At 52.3% G+C, this 20,567-nt stretch overlaps 1 protein-coding gene across 1 annotated transcript in view; it reads right to left on the bottom strand.

Moving 5' to 3' along the window:
- The window catches only part of LOC140898396 (uncharacterized), a 305,360-nt gene that overhangs the window by 283,014 nt on the left and 1,779 nt on the right, over positions 1-20,567 (bottom strand). Inside the window, exons 2-3 of the mRNA XM_078848855.1 lie at positions 19,476-19,667; positions 16,624-16,711 (exon numbers count right to left, since the gene is read on the bottom strand). Coding sequence (XP_078704981.1) covers positions 16,624-16,711; positions 19,476-19,549 — 162 coding nt within the window. The 5' untranslated portion in view covers positions 19,550-19,667. The remainder of the gene's footprint in view (positions 1-16,623; positions 16,712-19,475; positions 19,668-20,567) is intronic.

Raw genomic sequence — 20,567 nt, 5'->3', positions numbered from 1 at the left:
TATGGTTCTGATATATTGTGTACAATGTGTGCCTGGTGAGGGATCTTTGGAAAACTCATGGTCTGCTGAATGTTGTGCCATTGAAATGCGTGTGACACCAGTGCACACGGTGAGATTTGCCTGTATGTTTGTTGCTAGGGTGACCATATTCCAGGTGCCCAAAAAGAGCACACTGATGAGGGGAGGCAGCTGTGGTGGGGAATCTGGGGGTAAAATTAGGGGGTATTGCAGGGGGTGCAGTGGGGGTACTCATGAGGTGAGTGTGATGGGTTGGATCACAAAAAAACCCCTTCGGAACTGCCAACTGATATGCCGAGACTACCTTGAAGCCCATTTTCCCTGGCAGCTTGAGACTTCAGAACCCTGCCTGGTTGTGCCAGACACGCTTGACTGCTACAAACACAGCCCCAGGTCTGAACCACATACCTCAAAAGCTGCAGGCTTAAGAAGTGTTCCTGTCTCCAACGCTCAGGTACCCAGCTCCCAATGGGGTCCAAACCCCAAATAAATCCACGTTACCTTGTATAAAGCTTATAAAGGATAAACTCATAAATTGTTTGCCCTCTATAAAACTGTTAGAGATCTGCACAGATGTTCCCCCCCCCAGGTATTAATACATGCTCTAGGTTAATTAATAAGTAAAAAGTGATTTTATTAAATACAAAAAGTAGGATTTAAGTGGATTTAAGTAATAACAGACAGAACAAAGTATATTACCAAACAAAATAAAATAAAACAGGCAAGTCTAAGCCTAATACAGTAAGAAAGTGGTTACAGATGAAATCTCACCGTCAGAGATGTTCCAACAAGTTTCTTTTACAGACTAGCCTCCTTCTAGTCTGGGTCCAGCAATCACTCACACCCCCTGTAGTTACTGTCCTTTGTTCCAGTTTCTTTCATGTGTCTTTTGGGGGTGGCGAGGTGATCTCTTGAGCCAGCTGAAGACAAAATGGAGGGGGTCTCCCAGGGGCTTAAATAGACTTTCTCTTGTGGGTGGAGCCCCCCCTCCTCTCTCCTATGCAGAAGCCAGCTGCAAGCTGGAGTTTTGGAGTCACATGGGTAAGTCACATTTCCGTGCATGACTCAGAACTTTACAGGTGGCAGCCATTGCTCACATGCTACCTTGAAAGTCCCCAGGTAGACTTCTTATGTGGATTGGAGTCTTCCAAGGTTCCATTGTCTGTTAAGTTTCAGAGTAGCAGCCGTGTTAGTCTGTATCCGTAAAAAGAAAAGGAGGACTTGTGGCGTCTTAGAGACTAACAAATTTATTAGAGCGTAAGCTTTCATGAGCTACAGCTCACTTCATCAGATGCAACATCTGATGAAGTGAGCTGTAGCTCACGAAAGCTTACGCTCTAATAAATTTGTTAGTCTCTAAGACGCCACAAGTCCTCCTTTTCTTTTTATTGTCTGTTAAGTGTTTCTTGAGTTGGCACTTACCTTACAAATTCCTTTCTTAAGAAGCTGACCAAATGCCTTACTAAGGCTACTTAAAATCAAACAAATACGCAGCCAATATTCATCGCTTCAAATACAAAAATGATACATGCATACAAATAGGATGAATATATTCAGTAGATCATAACCTTTACAGAGGCATGTTACATGGTATACATAGCATAAAACATATTCCAGTTATGTCATATATACATTCATAAGCATATGTCCGTAAAGCGTTATGGGGGTGCAACGTCACAGTGAGGGCAGTGTTAGTTGCTGTCATAGTGGCAGGGCACTGGCAGAAGCCCAGAATGCAGCAACTGCCGTCAGTCAGCACCTAGGTGCGTGGGTGGGCAGGGCCTGGGTGGGCAGGGAGCTGGCAGCAATCGGCTGCAGATGCAAGGGAATGGACCAATCAGCTGTGGGTGCAGGGGAATGAACCAATTGGAAAGCTGACCAATCAGAGCTGTTTCTGAGCTGCAGCCCCTCTGCTCGGCAAAACCCCTGGATATTTGCTGTGATAGGAAAACCGCACTCGGCAGGCTCAAAAGTGAGGCTCTGTCCAGGAAAATCCAGATATATGGTAACCCTATTTGTTACTGAAATATGTCATAGTTCTGGGGAACACCCACGGACTAGCTCCTCAGAGACAACAAAGGACTGACTGTCGATGTTAAAACTATTATCTGGCCGTCCACCAAGAGGAAGAAGGGGGGAAAATGAAATGTTCAGTTCATCTGTAGGACAGTTTGGAGCTCACGTATGCCGGACCTGACAGAGTCTGGTCAGATCTACTGACTGGACACCCAAAGTCTAGTTACTGCGGGCGGGGAGGCATTGGGTCATCACCCTCACCAGCCCCTACTCAGCCGGGGCTGCCTCCTACCTGCATTGGGTGGCAGCAGCTCCCAGCCCCAGCTCCATAGGCAAGTCCCCCTTGACAGGGCGTGGACGGGAGCAGAGCCTCGAGGGAAGAGGCAAGGCAGGGATGGGGCCTCAGGGGAAGAGGTGGGGCAGGTGTGGGACCTTGTGGGAAAAGGCAGGGCAGGGGAGCTTCTGGCACTCCTGCTGGATTACCTAGTTCTTAAAAATTACGAAGTTGGCAACCCAAGTCACTGGCTGAAAGGCTGTGAAAAATATTATCACTTTTCACAGCAGCAGACCTACTTGATAAAAATCAATAAATCACCACGATTTTGATGTCTCTATGGGTAAGGGGACTGTTGGCCCCTTACTGAACCTTAGTGGGGTGTTGGGAGGGGCTTTGGTTGGCCCTCTCCCAATACCAAAAGACAGGAGGAGGGCCAATGAGAAATAAAGACCCTGAGACTCGTCCCCAGGGCCAATGGGGAGAGGCTAACACTGTAAGTCAGCTTCATTGACAGCACAGGCTGGCCAATGAGGGAGTCAGGAGTCCGTCCTCTGTGTGAGCTGGCACTGCCTACCAGAGAAGGGCAGAGCTAAGGGGAGAGTAGCAGCCTGAGCTGGGTTTTCACTGGGTGAAAGCAGCAGGTTTTCACTGGGTCCTCCAAACACACGTGTGCAATTTAGGGGGCTAAGGGCCAGTTGGATTTCCAACCCCCCTCGGTGCCTAACCCCGGTGATTTCACAGGGAGTCAGGCGCCTCCCTTTGGAAATCCCAGCAGGCCCCTCTCTGCATCCTCGGGCACTTCAATCCCGCTGCCACACTGCCCCGAGTCCCTGGCCCTTTCCACGCCTCTACCCTCGACTGAGGAGGTGCTAGCGCTGGGCAAAAGAAGCTCAAGGCAAGTGTTTTTTCTTTGTCGAATGACAAAATGCATCCCCCGCCCCATTCCCAGTCTGCTGCCTTCACACGCACAGACGGCTGGGCCTTTTCCGGCTCAGACTTGCCAAAATTAATCAACTCACAACCCAGGGCTGAAACGGTTCAGCCCAAAAAGGAGACGTTGGAGGGAGCTGGAAGCCAACAGGAAAGGGCTTGCAGAATGGAGGCGCCCAGGCAGCCAGAACTGCTAGCACCAGCTAATAATCTGTCTGCACTGGTAACAACTGAGAACAACCCGCAGCTCTCGGCAAGCTCGTCATTGCTCCATCTCCATGCACTTTACAAAAAACGGTCAGCTTCATTATCCCCATTGTACAGATGAGGAAACTGAGGCACAGAGAGGGGTTGTGACTGGCCCAGGGTGACCCAGCAGGCCAGGGACAGAGCTGGAATAGAACACAGGCGCGCTTCATCACAGTCCCTCTGCCCAGCCACACCACCCTTTCCGGAGATACCCAAGCATAGGTGTCGGCTCCGTGGGTGCTCCGGGGCTGGAGCACCGACAGGAAAAAACATGGTGGGTGCTCAGCAGCCACCAGCAGCCTTCCCGATCAGCGCCTCCCCTCCCCCGCAACGCCGTCTCGGCCCGCCACAGTCAGCTGTTCTGTGTCATGCAGGAGGCTCACAGGGGGAGGGGGAGGGGGCGGCACACGAGGGGGAAGGGGGCAGATCAGGGTGGGGAGAGGCAGAGGGGTTGGAGTGGGGGGCGGAGCGGGTGTGGGAAGAGGTGGGGCAGGAAGCGGTGGAGTGGGGGGAGGGCCTGGGGCAGAGTGGGGGTCGAGCATCCCCTGGAGCATTGGAAAGTCGGCACCTCTGTACCTAAGTCCCATTGGTGTGACTGTGCCCCTCCCGCACCCCATGCTAGCTCCTTGCAGGCTCACTCACCCTGCTGCCGCAGGACCCCACTCCCCTGCTGCACCGGGCTCTGCAGGGTGTCCAGACACTTTTGTTTCAGGTACCACCGGACGTACTGAGTCCACGTCTTGCCCGTCTCCCAGCTCTGCTTCTGAGGGAAGGCCGGCTGCTCGGCCGCGACCCACGTCCCCGTCTGGTCGTCAAAGCTGATGAAGTCCCTCCCATCGTAGGCGTACTGGAACCTCGGGTCCATGAGGGCCTGGCCGCTCAGAGCGCAGACCACAGGAACCTGCTCAGTGTGAAACCCTGGAGGCGGGGGAGGGAGAGAGCTCAGACCGGGCATTGAGATCTGGGAAACGTGTCCATAGGGTGGGGTGAGGTCAGAGGGGCGCTCGGCTGGAGCAGTGACACCAGTGCTTTGCCATCTCTGACCGGTGCTGACCGAGCGACCAGTTCCAGAGGACGCTGAGAAGCAGGAGGGTTCAGAGCAGAACCATGACCAGGGCCCTCCTCGTTCCCCATTGATTTCCAGGCTCAGCAGCTCACAGGGTCTGGCCCAGCTCAGAGACTCTCAGCCTGGGGAACAGTGTCCCACAAGGGAAGGGCTGGGAGCCCCATTGCTGGAACCTTTCCAAACACACTGGAGACGGCTCTGGAGAAGCCCCTGCCCGGTCGGAGAGTGAGGGGCTCTTGGGGACTGTTTGCAAATGAAATCCCTCTTTGGAGATATTCTCTCCCCATTTCTGCCTCTCCCCAGACAGAGAGGGGAAGCCACCGAGGAACCCGAATGCCACTCACTTGCTCTCAGTGATGGGATAATGGATGGCGGATGTTCAGGGTCAGCAGACGTCCCTTGCCCTCCTCCTCACTCTCCAAGCCCAAGGCAGGCTGGAGAGGGTGGTGACCTCAGGAGTTACCCTGCCCAGCCAGCAGGCAGGGTGATGACACGAGGGCGATCGACTGGCTGTGAAAACAAGAGTCTGTCTGATTGCCAAGGGACAGAGAAACTCAGCCAGCAGCAAGGGGGTGCAGAACACGGCCCTAGGGCTGAGGTGACAGTGCCTCCGGGATCCTGACATCCCAGCACTTTACACACCTTCCTGGAGCCTCCCAAACCCACTGGGCTGTAGCGATGGGACCCCAACCCTACTGATGGCAAACGGGCCTCAGCTACCATCTCAGGGTCACACTGAGTGTCAGAGCCATGGATGGACCCCTTCACTAACCACTGCTGCACACTCCCTCCCACAGCTGGCAATTGCAACCAGGCCCTAATGTCCGGTCCCCCTGCCTTTGAGAGGGAGTGTCACTCCTGCTTCCATTGCTGCCTCTTGATCTGTGGGACTTTGGGCAAGTTGCTCCCACTCTCTATGGCTCTCTGGGACTCACATCCCTGAATGGGCTTTAAAAAAGACAATGGTTAAAGTTTGGCCCCAACTAGTTCTTGTTTCTCGAGACTAGCCATTTTAGCAAAGTTTAGAATTATTGACGTTCAACACCTGGAAACATCCCTTTCTCCTTCGCAGACGACCTTAACATCCCTTATCTCACCCAGGCTCCCTGCTGCCTGGACTTAGAGAATTGACCCTGTTCCCATTGGACCTAACCAAGGTGTCACACAGCAAAGTGGTGAAAGAGCCAGAAAGAGAAGACAACAGTCCTGACTCCTGTTCTAACTAACAGACAACAACCCCCCCACCCGGAGGCAGGGATAGAACCCAGGAAATCAGGTGTGAACATTTTCATGGAAACCATTTTCTGTCTGAAAATCCGTTCAGATGAAACCACTTTATTTCTTGAAATCATAGCAAGTAGGATGAAAATTCTTTGCAAAAATATTTGTTCAAAAACAAGAGCATCTCCTGTTCATCACAGTGCACTAAACTGTCTCATCGTACACAAAGGGGAGACACTATGATCTAGTAAATTAGATGAGATGCTTCAGTCTGAGCTAAGTCATTGCTGCTCTTAACAATTTCAAAAGAATAAAATACAAATCCATTACTCCTTGTTCTGTCATCAGCTACCACTGAGAACAGTCTAGATCCATCCTCTTTGGAACCCCCTTTCAGGTATCAAATCCCCCCTCATTCTTCTCTTCCGTAGACTAAACAATCCCAGTTCCCTCAGCCTCTCCTCATAACTCATGTGTTCCAGTCCCCTAATCATTTTTGTTGCCCTCCGCTGGACGTTTTCCAATTTTTCCACATCCTTCTTGTAGTGTGGGGCCCAAAACTGGACACAGTACTCCAGATGAGGCCTCATCAATGTCGAATAGAGGGGAACGATCACGTCCCTCGATCTGCTGGCAATGCCCCTACTTATACATCCCAAAATGCAATTGGCCTTCATGGCAACAAGGGCAGACTGTTGACTCATATCCAGATTCTCGTCCACTGTCACCCCTAGGTCCTTTTCTGCAGAACTGCTGCCGAGCCATTCGGTCCCTAGTCTGTAGCGGTGCATGGGATTCTTCCGTCCTAAGTGCAGGACTCTGCACTTGTCCTTGTTGAACCTCATCAGATTTCTTTTGTCCCAATCCTCTAATTTGTCTAGGCCCCTCTGTATCCTATCCCTACCCTCCAGCGTATCTACCTCTCCTCCCAGTTTAGTGTCATCTGCAAACTTGCTGAGGGTGCAATCCACACCATCCTCCAGATCATTTATGAAGATATTGAACAAAACTGGACCCAGGGCCGACCCTTGGGGCACTCTACTTGATACCGGCTGACAACTAGACATGGAGCCATTGATCACTACCCACTGAGCCCGACAATCTAGCCAACTTTCTATCCACCTTATAGTGCATTCATCCAGCCCATACTTCTTTAACTTGCTGGCAAGAATACTGTGGGAGACCGTGTCAAAAGCTTTGCTAAAGTCAAGGAACAACACGTCCACCGCTTTCCCCTCATCCACAGAGCCAGTTATCTCGTCATAGAAGGCAATTAGATTAGTCAGGCATGACTTGCCCTTGGTGAATCCATGCTGACTGTTCCTGATCACTTTCCTCTCCTCTAAGTGCTTCAAAATTGATTCCTTGAGGACCTGCTCCATGATTTTTCCAGGGACTGAGGTGAGGCTGACTGGCCTGTAGTTCCCAGGATCCTCCTTCTTCCCTTTATTAAAGATGGGCACTACATTAGCCTTTTTCCAGTCATCCGGGACTTCCCCCGATCGCCACGAGTTTTCAAAGATAATGGCCAATCGCTCTGCAATCACATCCGCCAAATCCTTTAGCACTCTCGGATGCAGCGCATCCGGACCCATGGACTTGTACTCGTCCAGTTTTTCTAAATAGTCCCGAACCACTTCTTTCTCCACAGAGGGCTGGTCACCTCCTCCCCATGCTGTGCTGCCCAGTGCAGTAGTCTGGGAGCTGACCTTGTTCGTGAAGACAGAGGCAAAAAAAGCATTGAGTACATTAGCTTTTTCCACATCCTCTGTCACTAGGTTGCCTCCCTCATTCAGTAAGGGGCCCACACTTTCCTTGACTTTCTTCTTGTTGCTAACATACCTGAAGAAACCCTTCTTGTTACTCTTAACGTCTCTTGCTAGCTGCAACTCCAGGTGTGATTTGGCCTTCCTGATTTCACTCCTGCATCCCCGAGCAATATTTTTATACTCATCCCTGGTCATTTGTCCAATCTTCCACTTCTTGTAAGCTTCTTTTTTGTGTTCAAGATCAGCAAGGATTTCACTGTTAAGCCAAGCTGGTCACCTGTCATATTTACTATTCTTTCTACACATCGGGATGGTTTGTCCCTGTGACCTCAATAAAGATTCTGTAAAATACAGCCAGCTCTCCTGGACTCCTTTCCCCCTCATGTTATTCTCCCAGGGGATCCTGCCCATCAGTTCCCTGAGGGAGTCAAACTCTGCTTTTCTGAAGTCCAGGGTCTGTATTCTGCTGCTCTCCTTTCTTCCCTGTGTCACGATCCTGAACTCAACCATCTCATGGTCACTGCCTCCCAGATTCCCATCCACTTTTGCTTCCTGGTTTGTGAGCAGCAGGTCAAGAAGAGCTCTGCCCCTAGTTGGTTCCTCCAGCACTTGCACCAGGAAATTGTCCCCCACATTTTCCAAAAACTTCCTGGATTGTCTGTGCACTGCTGTATTGCTCTCCCAGCAGATATCAGGGTGATTGAAGTCTCCCATGAGAACCAGGGCCTGCGATCTAGTAACTTCCGTGAGTTGCCAGAAGAAAGCCTCGTCCACTTCATCCCCCTGGTCCGGTGGTCTACAGCAGACTCCCACCACGACATCACCCTTGTTGCTTACACTTCTAAACTTAATCCAGAGACACTTAGGTTTTTCTGCAGTTTCATACTTGAGCTCTGAGCAGTCATACTGCTCCCTTACATACAGTGCTACTCCCCCACCTTTTCTGCCCTGCCTGTCCTTCCTGAACAGTTTATATCCATCCATGACAGTACTCCAGTCATGTGAGTTATCCCACCAAGTCTCTGTTATTCCAATCACATCATAATTCCTTGACCGTGCCAGGACTTCTAGTTCTCCCTGCTTGTTTCCCAGGCTTCTTGCATTTGTGTATAGGCCCTTGAGATAACTCAATGATCGTCCCTCTTTCTCAGTATGAGGCAGGAGCCCTGCCTCTCGCGCACTCCTGCTTCCTCCCGGTATCCCACTTCCCCACTTACCTCAGGGCTTTGGTCTCCTTCCCCTGGTGAACCTAGTTTAAAGCCTTCCTCACTAGGTTAGCCAGCCTGCTGGCAAAGATGCTCTTCCCTCTCTTCATTAGGTGGACCCCGTCTCTGCCTAGCACTCCTCCTTCTTGGAACACCATCCCATGGTCAAAGAATCCAAAGCCTTCTCTCCGACACCACCTGCGTAGCCATTCGTTGACTTCCACGATTCGACAGTCTCTACCGAGGCCTTTTCCTTCCACGGGGAGGATGGACAAGAAGACCACTTGCGCCTCAAACTCCTTTATCCTTCTTCCCAGAGCCACGTAGTCCGCAGTGATCCGCTCAAGGTCATTCTTGGCAGTATCATTGGTGCCCACGTGGACAAAGTAATTAAAAAATAAAGGAAATTGCTCTTGATGTTCTATTTTTGGGGGGGAGGTATAGCTCAGTGGTTTGAGCATTGACCTGCTATACTCAGGGTTATGAGTTCAATCCTTGAGGGGGCCATTTGGGATCTGGGGCAAAAATTGGGGATTGGTCCTGCTTTGAGCAGGGGGTTGGACTAGATGACCACCTGAGGTCTTTTCCAACCCTGATATTCTATGACACCATCCGAGCCCATCCTGGCTAATAGCCATTGATAGACTTTTCTCCCTATATTTATCTAGTTCTTTTCTGAACCCAATTATAGCCTTGACCTTTACAGCATCCTCTGGCAAAGAGTTGCACAGGTTGACTGTGCGTTGTGTGAAGAAACACTTCCTTTTGATTGTTTTAAACCTGCTGCCTAGTAATTTCATTGGGTGACCCCTAGTTCTTATGTTACCAGAAGGAATAAATAACACTTCCTTATTTACTTTCTCCATGCCAGTCATGATTTTATAGACCTTTATCATATCCCCCCTTAGCTGTCTCTTTTCCAAGCTGAAAAGTCCCAGTCTTATTAATCGCTCCGCATATGGAAGACATTCCATACCCCTAATCACTTTTTTTGCCCAATTTTTGTTGCTTTTTTCTGTACGTTTTCCAATTCAAATAAATATTTTTTGCTAAGGGGTGACCAGATCTGCATGCAGTGTAGTTACTGGAAAGGATTCCATGGCTGTCTCACTGAAGGAGGTGCAAAGGAGTAGCTAGAGATGTGGGCAAAGAACTTCAGCCACAGGTCTTTAGCTGTTGCTGTCTATGTGGCTCGTGTGCTGGATATGTCTAGTAACATGGAGAAGGAATTGGTACTTTGCACTGGAGCGGGTCAGGAACCAGAATGTCCTTTTTGTGAGAAATTCCATTTTTATTTTTTCTACTGAATCAGAATGAAAAAAAAACCATCCTGCAATGGTAAACAAAAATTAATAATTTGGGGTGAATTGAAATGTTTCATTTCAGTAAAATTGTAGAGTTCTATTCTGATTTTGACTTTTTCATTGTACATTAGAATCAATAATGTAATGTAAAATACACTTTGAGACAAAGTTGTTTCAAACTGAAAAACCAAAGGGAACTATCACGAAGTCACCAGGCGATGCTCTGGAACTGCTCCCTACGAAGCCAGTCCGGACTCTGAGGGAGCCTCCTCTCTGTGAGCAGACTGTCTCCAGGGCAAGCGGCTCACACAGCTTCCACCTTCCTGGGTCTGACTGTGGAGCATTCAGCATCCCATACCACACCGTGCGCTTCCCACAGCAAGTCCACACAGGCAGGGCTCCTGCACCCCAATTCCACAGTCACACGTGACTCTCAGCCAGCCAGTAAAACAGAAGGTTTATTAGACAACAGGAAAATGGTCTAAAACAGAGCTTGTAGTTACAGAGACGAGGACCCCTCAGCCAGGTCCCTCTTCGGGGAACAGAGAGGCCAGAGCCCCATCTGGCCCTCCCTCCATTTCCCCATGGGGGCAGGGAGGCCAGAGCCCCAACTGGCCCTCCCTCCATTTCCCCAACCAGCTCTAAACTGAAACTCTCTCCAGCAGTCTCCCCCAGCCTCTCCCGCCCCCTCCCCCCATGGCTCCTCCTCCAGCCTTTGTCTCTTTCCCAGGCCAGGAGGTCACCTGATCTCTTTGTTCTCTAACACCTTCAGTTGGCACCTTTGCAGAGGAGGGTCCCAGGCCATCAGTTGCCAGGAGACAGGGTGTCGGCCATTTTCTGTGCAGACCCCTGCACACACCTGCCCTCTAGGGCTCTGGAACAATCATACACCTTTTCCCCACCACCTAGATACTTAAGAACTTCATAGGGGAAACTGAGGCACCCACACAGTATTCAGAGAAAACATTAAGAACATTCCCACTTTGTCACAGGAACATTTTAACTTTGTGACCCAAGGTGCCTGGGGCAGCCCACGGTGAAAATGCCACGGTCAGGGCAGGTTGCAAAAGGAGAGCAGATTCTTCCATAACTGGTGGTTAACACTGAAATTAGACTCACCAACCAGTCACAAACTGTGCTCCTGATCCCCCATACTGGTTAGCAAGAAGCTGAAAAAAAAGAAATCACACAGCCCCCTTTGTTGCATTCCAGTTCTCTATCTCCCAATCAGCACCTAGGTCCACTACAGTGTGAAGTTATTTGAAACTCTGCTCACATATACAAAACGTTCTTCTGATCCCCACCAGCCACATTAACAAGTCAGTATTAATTTGGATCTTCCCCATAAGACCACACTGCCAGCCAATCCTTTAGTGTCTAAAACTAAAGGTTTATTATAAAAGAAAAGGCAAGCACAAGGAGAGACTTGTTAAATGGTAAAGCAATCACCAATCAGATACACACATAAGACTTCAAAGTCCATATAGCAGGTTCTTAGCAGTATTGAGTTTGCTGGCTTGAGAATCCCTGTGGAACATGTCCAAAGCTTGGATGGGTCATTCAGTCCTTTGTTCAATGCTTCAGTTTGTAGAGAAGTTGCTCCAGAGGTAGGAAGCAGGATTATTAAAGACAAAATTGAGATGATGCAGCTGTTTTTTATATTCTTTTTGTCATGTGTCTTGTACTTCCTTTGTCCCAAACACAAGTTTCACAGCACATGGCATGAAAAAGCCTTAGGTCTTGTCTACACTTGCACGTTAGAGTGCATTAAATCAGCCCTAGGCACCCTAACTTCTCAGGGGTCCACACTGGCAAGGCACGTAGAGCGCCCGGACTCCGTGGCTGGAGCGCTCCTGATAATCCACCGCCACGAGAAGCATAGAGCTTGCTGCACCCGGGCTGGAGCGCCGTGGTACCAGTGGGGATGTCCTGCTCTATTAATGCGCTCTGATCGGCCTCCAGGATGCGTCCCACAATGCCTCTTCTAGACACTCTGGTCATCAGCTTGAATTCTACTGCCCTGCCCTCAGGTGACCAACCGTCAGACCCACCCTTTAAATTCTCTGGGAATTTTGAAAGTCCCCTTCCTGTTTGCTCAGCGACACGTGGAGTGCTCTCAGCACATCTTTCCAGGTGACCATGTCTCCACGCGCCAGGCGATCACCAGCATGGAGTAACGCCGAGGTGCTGAATCTCATCAGCGTTTGGGGAGAGGAGGCTGTCCAGTCTCAGCTGTGCTCCAGCCGTAGGAATTACGATACCTTCAGGCAGATATCAAGGGTCATGGCCCCTTTCCATCATGGTAGTCGATGCTAGCCATGGTACTGAGGACTACTCCACCAACTTAATGTGCTTAGTGGGGACACACACAATCGACTGTATAAAATCTCTTCTGAAAAATCGACTTCTATAAAATCAACCTAATTTTGTAGTGTAGACATACCCTCACTCTCTGACTCTCGGAATGCCTATCCAGCTCTTGCCCTCATAGTTTTTGCTGACAGATACTGGTCATTTTCCTTGTTCAAAGAAGAAGCAAATCTGATGTGAAAGGAAAATCAGTAAGGACTATTTTGGCAAATTATCATTTGTCTTTTGAAGTCCCCAAGAAATCTGAACTACATCCTGTCAAACTAATTTAATATCAAAATACATGACAGAGCAGCCTTCACCAAAAAGAGAAAAACCCCATAGTCCAGGGTGGGATAAAAAAACACCTTCCCGTTCATGAAATGAAATCCTAAAAAATCCTAAAACTGAAAATCTTGGGAACAAATGCTCAGCAGGCTAAAGCTGCTTTACTCCGCACCGCAGTGTTATTTGGCTGGGTTATTGACAAAAGTTTTAGCATCATCCTCATAAAAGAAAGAGGGGAAAAAAGACAACCAAAAACTTCCTATATACAAATGATCTGGATTTGGCTGGAAAAACTCCAGATGCCACTTTACCAATAGATGGAGGCTGAGATTGAAGCTCAAACTGTGCTTTGGGGTTCACTTGAATTCCCCCTTCAGGAATTTGACATTTTCTTCTCCAGCCCTCAGAGGCATGCTTGAGGATCAAAGAAATCAAAGCCTGATTCCTAAGCATGGTGGGAAAAGAACACTGTGGTAAATGACACACACGAAGGTGGAGGGGTAGAAAGGGAAAAGGATAAACTCTCCACGGCTTGGGCAGAGGCTGCTCTGTGAGAGAAGACATGTGAGGTCAATGGGGGCAGGAGGGAATCCCCCAGACTCAGCCCGTCCCCATCATATAACACAGAAATTAAAACACCACATTATTTTACTAGCCATGCTCCAGCTTTTTTTAGAATCTATTGAATTCTGATGTATAAGGGAGAAACAGCAAAAAAAGAAAACTTAAATACTTTTCAGCATAACCTGGAGCAGTGTGAGGATGTCTGGGAATGAGACAATCTCACTCCAAAGGGGGTACTTTTAGTGACTCAAACAATCACTTTGCTAATACGGGATTGGAATAAACTGCTCAGGGTCAATCTACACTAGAAAAAGGGGTGGAGGAACAAAGGAGACACACTAGCTAATCCCAAACACTTTTCCTGCCCTAGACAGACACTCGGAGGCTGATATCATCACTCCCCATTTATTCCCTCTCTGGAAGGCACAGATTTGTCTCAGGTCACCCCACAAGCTGCTGGCAGAGCTGGGAACAGAGCTTAGGTCTCCTGAGTCCCAGGACAGTGCTCTATCCACTAGGCAATGCTGCTTCCCTCTCAGAGGCTGATGCTGCTGTAGCAGAGGTGGGAAACCCAGGTTTCCAACAAAAGGCCCTGTGGGAATCAGTCTCTGCTAACCCAGGGGCTGGTGGAAGATGGGGGGGTGGGGACAGGTTTCTAGAGTGAATATGGGGCCTTGCCCAAGTGTCCTTTCCCGCATCTCCATGGCAGGGGGATCCTGGCTGGGAGGGGAAGGGAGAGGGGGGAACTTCAGCCGCAGAGGAGCGGCTGGAGGAGTTTCTCTCTCTCTTTTCCCCCACCTGTGGCCCATTAGCTCAGCAGTCAGGGCTGCAGCAGGGAGGAGGGGCTGATTGGGGCTTCTCCTCCTCTGCATCAGCCAAGCATCAGCTGGTCAGTGACCTTCTGGCTCTGCCTGGTCTAAGCAAACTGAAGCTTTTCCCACAGTCAACACATTTGTAGGGTTTCTCTTCATTGTGACTTGTCTGCTGGACTGTGGTTTCCTTCAGCTCCTGACATCCTCCTCCATGTTCAGTGGATTTATTCATTTTCTTCCCAGGATGGTTTCCCAGCTGCATCTCTGATCCGTCTCGATCTTCCCAGGCATTTCCCTGCTCCAAGCACTGGGAAAAATTCTCTTCAGCTCTTCTCAAAAACCTCTCCTGCGGTTCCACTTTCCCAGGACCTTCCTGCTGCTGAGTCTCCTCCTTGTTCTCACTCACTGTCCTCTCACCTGCTGGGAGAGAGAGAACCCAGACAGGAGTCACTGCCTGTGCCGGGGAGAAGGGACCGAAAGGGGAATAGCAAAGAGGGAAAACACAACACAGTGACTGCTGGGGAGATGGAGACGTTGGATTCTGCCTCCACATCCCAACCAAACACTCCCAGGGAAGGAAAGTCAGGGAGGAAATTCCCGACAGCTAACAGGATGGGTAGGAAGCCGTGACTGATATTTGCCTTGGTGCTACAACACCTGCTGACTGCAGCCCTGACCTGGGTGAGATGGGGCAGAACTGGGGGCTCTCGCTCACGGCACGTTTTGGGAGTCCCAGCTTTTTCCTTCACTCGCCAGAGGGTTCTGTCTCAGTTTCCCTGACTCCTCACCTGTGCGGGTGCCTCTCGGGCTCCCACTTTCCCCAGAGGCCTGGAGATCTGGGACCCACGGCTCTTCCCCTCGTTCCAGCCAAGCGATCAGGTCAGGTTTGGGAATGGGTTATCCTGCATAGGGAGTAAAATCAGGCAAGCTCAGGGCACATGGAGTCTTGGTAAAATATCTGTCACAAGGAACATTCCCTGAGTTTAACCTGACCCTACATGGGACTGTGGTAACTCAGACCCCTTGGGAGCAGAAGAGATCTGGGTGTCTGGGGGGATCTTTTTACCCTCTCACTAGGAGGTCTCAGGGTAGATGCGCTCTGGGGGACTTGCTGACACACACACAGCTCAGGTGTTAAACTCCTGCCTATTTCCAAGCCTGCAGAACCTAGAGCCCTCCCCACAGATGGAGCAAGGTGAATGGTGTGTGAAGAAGAAATAATACAGACAGGGCAATACCCTACTTCTGGCCCCTGGACAGCTGGAGAGATGGGGATGAGTTAGTCTGTCCATTTCTGACTCCCGTGTTCCCTTGAATGGGGTATGGCGATGCAAGTCTCTCTCACACTGGCATAGGCGCCGACTTCCCCTCTTTTTCATGGGTGCTTGATCCCCCCTCTGTCCCTGGCCCTGCCCCCACTCCACCCATTCATGAGGCCCTGCCCCTTCCCCATCTCTTCCCACCCCTTCCTCACCCCCATTTCAACCCCTTTCCCAAAGTCCCCACCCCAACTCCTCCCCCTTCCTGCCCATATTCTAATTCCTTCCCCAAATCCCTGCCCCAGCCCTGCATCTTCCCCTGAGTGTGCCACATTCCTACTCCTCTCCCCCTCCCTGAGCATGCAAATAGCTGTTTGGCAGCGGCCGAGTGGGAAACGCTGGGAGATAGGCGCAGGAGTGTGGACGCATGTGCTCAGGGGGAAGAAGAAAAGGTAGGGCAGGGGAGCACCCACGGAGTCGGCACTGATGCACACTGGAGTTGTGGACTATGCGACCCTCATCCTCCAATCTAACTGACCAGGGAAGAACCTGACCAGATTCAGACACGCAGACCCCACGGCTTCCATTAGTGAGGCCACAGGAATCCCTTACCCAGCGAGGTCACCATCACATAGTTCTCCTGCATGACGTCCCAATAGAGGGCTCTCTGAGCGGGGTCCAGCAGAGCCCCCTGCCCCCGGGTGAAATACACAGCCACCTCCTCAAAGGTCACCGACATCTGAAACATCAGTTCCCGCATTCAGCACCTGCTGCCCCAGCCGCAAATCCACTAGTGACGGGGGAGGAGGCCCAGAGGAGCAGAATCCCACCCCCACTTAGAGCAGCCAGGAGGCTTCAGGGGATGGGAGAAGGTGAGAGCTCCTTGTCCCCCCAGCAGACGGAGCAGGGCAGGGTCTTCTCATTTCCCACACACCTGCCAACCACAGGCTGAGACGGGAAGCAGAGCTCTGAGGCAGGGACAGGAATCCCGACAGCTTCCCTTCGTACTTCACAGCAGCCTCTGGCCAGTGGGGTCAGGCTGCAGCACTGGGAGTCTGGTCACTTTTTCCAGCCCTGCCCGGGGGGTGGGGGGGGGATGGTTTCCCATTTCAGAAATGGGGGGAATGTTCCCCTTTCCCCACACCCGCCAATGGGCCTGTTCAGAAAATCAGGATCCAAGTTGAACGTGCCCCAGCAGGTTTGTCAAACTTGTCCCCTCCCTGCCTCCCCCTGAGTGTTTCCTGCCCCTCCCCCTCTACAGCAAATCCCCCCTGCAGCTCCCTGAAAATCCCCTACCTGAGCTGGCTCCATCACAGCCATTTCCCTTCCCTGTCCCCTGGAAGACGGGAGGATCTGGAGCGAAACGTGGACGTGATTCCTCAGCCTGTCAAGGTGAGAGGGGCAACGGGGGAGGTTTCAGAAGGGGCTTGAATCCATTTCACACCCCAGTTCCCCCCAGGCTCCCTCCCTGCAGACAGACACTCTGGGCTCTGCTACACTAGGAAAACCCTCAGTCACTTTATTACAACACATACCCGGCCCCTCCCACCAGCACTGAACCTCCGGAGACACTTAACGCCCCCCCACCCACCCCCAGGACAGAGTCTCTGAGACAAATGCTAGAGAAGAGCAGAATAAAATGAGCCACTTTGGGGGATTTCCCCTGATATCAGCCCTGAGGGCAGCACGTCCCCCCAGCAGCACAGGGATTCGGCCGGGGCAGGATCTGGATTTTCCTCTGTCAGCTCCTCCCCTTGTTCCCAGGAGAGTCAGGCTGCCCAGGGGGATGCAGGGAATGGATCCAGGCGGGTCTGGGAACTTCCCTCCCCACTTCTTGCTCCTGCTGCCGCTTTCACTTTCATTCCCCTTCCTGTCTCCTTCCCTCTCCCCTCTGCCTGGTAGAACTGGGGACTGTCCCGTTCCCATGGGCATTCACTTTCCAGTGTGAGCCTGGCTGTGTCACTGAGGGCAGCAGCTCTGGGATCCGCAGGTATGGGGGGAGCCCCCTCCCCATCTGGTACAAACTCACCAGCAGGTCCCTGAAAGGGGCCCGTTGTGCAGAGTCACCTTCCTGCCCGGCCCCAGCCCTTTCCCCCAGGGTCTCTCCCAGTCACCTGCAGGCTCTGGCTCAGGGGCTGGTGCCAGCAGAGCCCGGGGCTACCCTAGGAGCTGGTTCCAACCACCGGAGAAAGTTGTCAGTCCGTCCCATCCCCCGTCTCGGACACAGAGGGGGGTTAATGAAGGTCTCTCCTTGGCACAGACCCCGCTGGGGAAGCAGCTGCTGCTCAGTCTGGGCCCCAGATCACACTGCAGGAGGCAGCATCAACCCAATATCATGGGTAAGGCTCCCTTAGAGTCATGGATATTTTTGGTAAAACTCAGGGACAGGTCACATGCTGTAAACAAAACTTCATGGCTCGTGACCTGTCCATGACTTGTACTGTACAGCTCACTAACTCTTGGGGGTGCTGCAGGTGCTCGTGGGCGGGAGTGGCCCGGGGGGCACCGCGGGTGCTGGGAATTAGTGGCGGGGGGGGCTCCGCGGGTGCTCAGGGAGATGGTCTAGGGGGCGCTGTGGGTGCTCGGGTGGGAGCAGCCCAGGATCCCCGCTGGTGCTGGAGGGCGGGGTTGACAGGGCTCGCAGGCTTCCTACCCGGCTTCTCAGAAGCGGCGACATCTCCCTCCCTAAGCTTCTAGCTTCCATGACCTCCATGACAAACTCGCAGCCTTAATCATGAGCAGAAGGAAATAGACACCAGCCTTCTCTGCCTTAGCAGTAACCAATCCCCCAACCCCCCTTCTGAGGGCAATTCAGCAGCTGCGGATTTCATTGGCCCACCTGGACTCACACCAGAACAGAACCAGGTTGAACCAATATGCTCAACTGACCTGGAACCAGACTCAAACCAGTATTCTACTCTTCTACAGTGAATTTGAATTGAACTTGGAAAAAAAATGGCTACCTGTTGAAATGAAGTTTCAGCAGTTTTTCAGCTCAATATTTGACAAAATAAAATAAAACCTACTCTGATCTCACTCATGATAAAACAAGACAACAAAACAACACCCAGGCATGTGATCGCTACCGGAACAGCCTGTCCCAGTAGGAGAAGAGAAGGGGGCAGCCCACAGGAGCAGGGAGGGAGGGGGGAGAGAAGTGGGGCTCCCTGCCCCAAAAGTTAACATTAACTCTTCAAGCCCAAGGGAAAAGGCTGCTCAATTCTTCTTCCCCTTAGACAGGCCTCCTCTCACCCATCCCCACCCATTGGGACAGCTCCTCCCTCCAACTGCCCCACCTGAGGCAGGCCCCAGGCCCCAAATTCAGTTCCCCACTGAAGCAAGCCACAGGGCTCACTCCCAACCCCCTCCCCCTTCTGCCACTGAACCCGAACCAAACCCCAATTCCACTCCTTGTGGCTTGCAGTGACTCTGGTTGGACACCGAATCCTGAGCAGAAATCAGACCAGCCCCTGTTCAGTGCTGTCAACCCAGGAGACAGACCCCTCAAATAAGAAGATTGTTTTTAAACACAAACATGAAATTGGGAGCGGGATGTGTGTGGCGATTCTGGGTGGACATTTGCCTGGTAAATTCTCAGCCCTCCTAGGTAAATCTTCTGCCCGCCCCCTATCTCTGGGTGATCAGCTTTTCTAAAGGCAAAAGTGGGACACATGCAGGAGCCCCGCCCCTCCTCTCCCTGAGGCCACGCCCCCTGCTCCACCTCTTTCCTCTGAGGCCCTGTCTCCTGGCCAGGCCAGAAGTCCAGCTGTAATAACACCTGCCCAGGGAGCCTGGGCTACTGCAGGGAGCCCCAGACCCTCCACCTGCCCTTGGCAGGGGGCTGGAGTGCCGATTAGGGTGACCAGGTGTCTGATTTTGGACTGGAACACCCACTTGAAAAGGGATCTTGGAGGCTCTAGTCAGCACCGCTAACCGGGCCGTAGACTGGTACTGCGCAGCAGGGCTGGCTGGCTGGCTGGCTCCCTGCTAGCCTCCGCGACATGCGGCTCTTGTATGTCTGGCTCCTAGGCTTAGGGGAAGCATCTTGTATGTCTGGCTCCTAGGCTTAGGGGCGGCCAGGGGGTTCTGCGTGCTGCCCTCACCTCCCGCCCGCAGACGCAGGCAAGGGACGAACTAGCCCCACTCACAAGCACTCAGCAGGCGGCTGTTGAGGGGTCACGGCACACACTTCTGCCTCCGCTGCCGGGCATCTTCTCCTCATGTGGCTGGACTCCAGTTGCGGCACGTGCCCTGCAGCGACCCCGCAGTCTGTCGTCCCATCGCCGGCACCAGGAGTTCGAGGTATAGATCTTCGTCTCTGAGTGCTGGGAATGGGGCTGCTGGAGGGAAGGGCAGGAGAATGAGACCCGGGCTGGCCTGGGCGGGGCGGGAGGGAAGAGACCTGAGCTGTAAGGGGCAGTTGGACGGCCAGCCGAGCCAGGTGACTTCTCAGGAGCAGGGGTTCCCTCCTCCCCCTGCTTCACTGCCATATGCAGCCACCATTGCTCCTGTCCCCCAGAGCCCCCAGCTGCTCGGACTGGGAGCATCCTCCTGTCTGCTCTGTGGGGTCGGGGGAGGCTGATGAGGTGTTCCCCTCCCATGTACCCCATTTCCACTAAGTTGAGTTGACGGGACGGGGGAATCTGTGTGTGCTGCTGCCATGGGTGGCGAGTTCTATGGGCCCGGCTCCGGCACTGTGTGAGGCCGGGTCTCTCCCTTGGCCCCACCTTCTGCCTCCGGGAGTCCCACCCGCACGTCCCCCAGGCCATTTAAAACAGCCCGGACGGCCACTCACCACCGGCAGTGCAGGGGAGCCGAGTGGCTTCCTGCCTGGTCCCTCCACATGGCTGTCGGCCCCTCCCTGCAGCCCCTGGGTGGGGTGGGTCAGGTCAAGCACCCCTGTGGCTAATGGGAAGCTGCAGGGGCAGTGCCTAGAGGTAGCAGCGCATGGAGACCCGCGGCCCGCCCTGCCTAGGAGCCCCAGGTAAGCGCTGCACCCCCCACCCCATCCCAGAGCCTGCACCCTGACTCCTTTCCCACACAACCCCTCCTGCCCCCAAAACTCCCTCCCAGAGCCTGCACCGCTCATCCCCTCCTACACTCCCACCTCCTGCCACAGTCTGCACAAAGCACCAAAACTCCATCCCAGAGCCTGCACCCCAGACTCCCTCCCCCACCCAACTCCCTCCCAGGGCTCAACCTCTTACCCGTCCTGCACCCCAATCCTCTGCCCCAGCCCA

Source organism: Lepidochelys kempii, chromosome 14 (genome assembly GCF_965140285.1).
Source record: "Lepidochelys kempii isolate rLepKem1 chromosome 14, rLepKem1.hap1, whole genome shotgun sequence".
NCBI classification, from domain to species: domain Eukaryota; kingdom Metazoa; phylum Chordata; order Testudines; family Cheloniidae; genus Lepidochelys; species Lepidochelys kempii.
The sequence above is the reverse complement of the archived record's forward strand: the minus strand, read 5'-3'. Positions and strand labels throughout refer to the sequence as shown.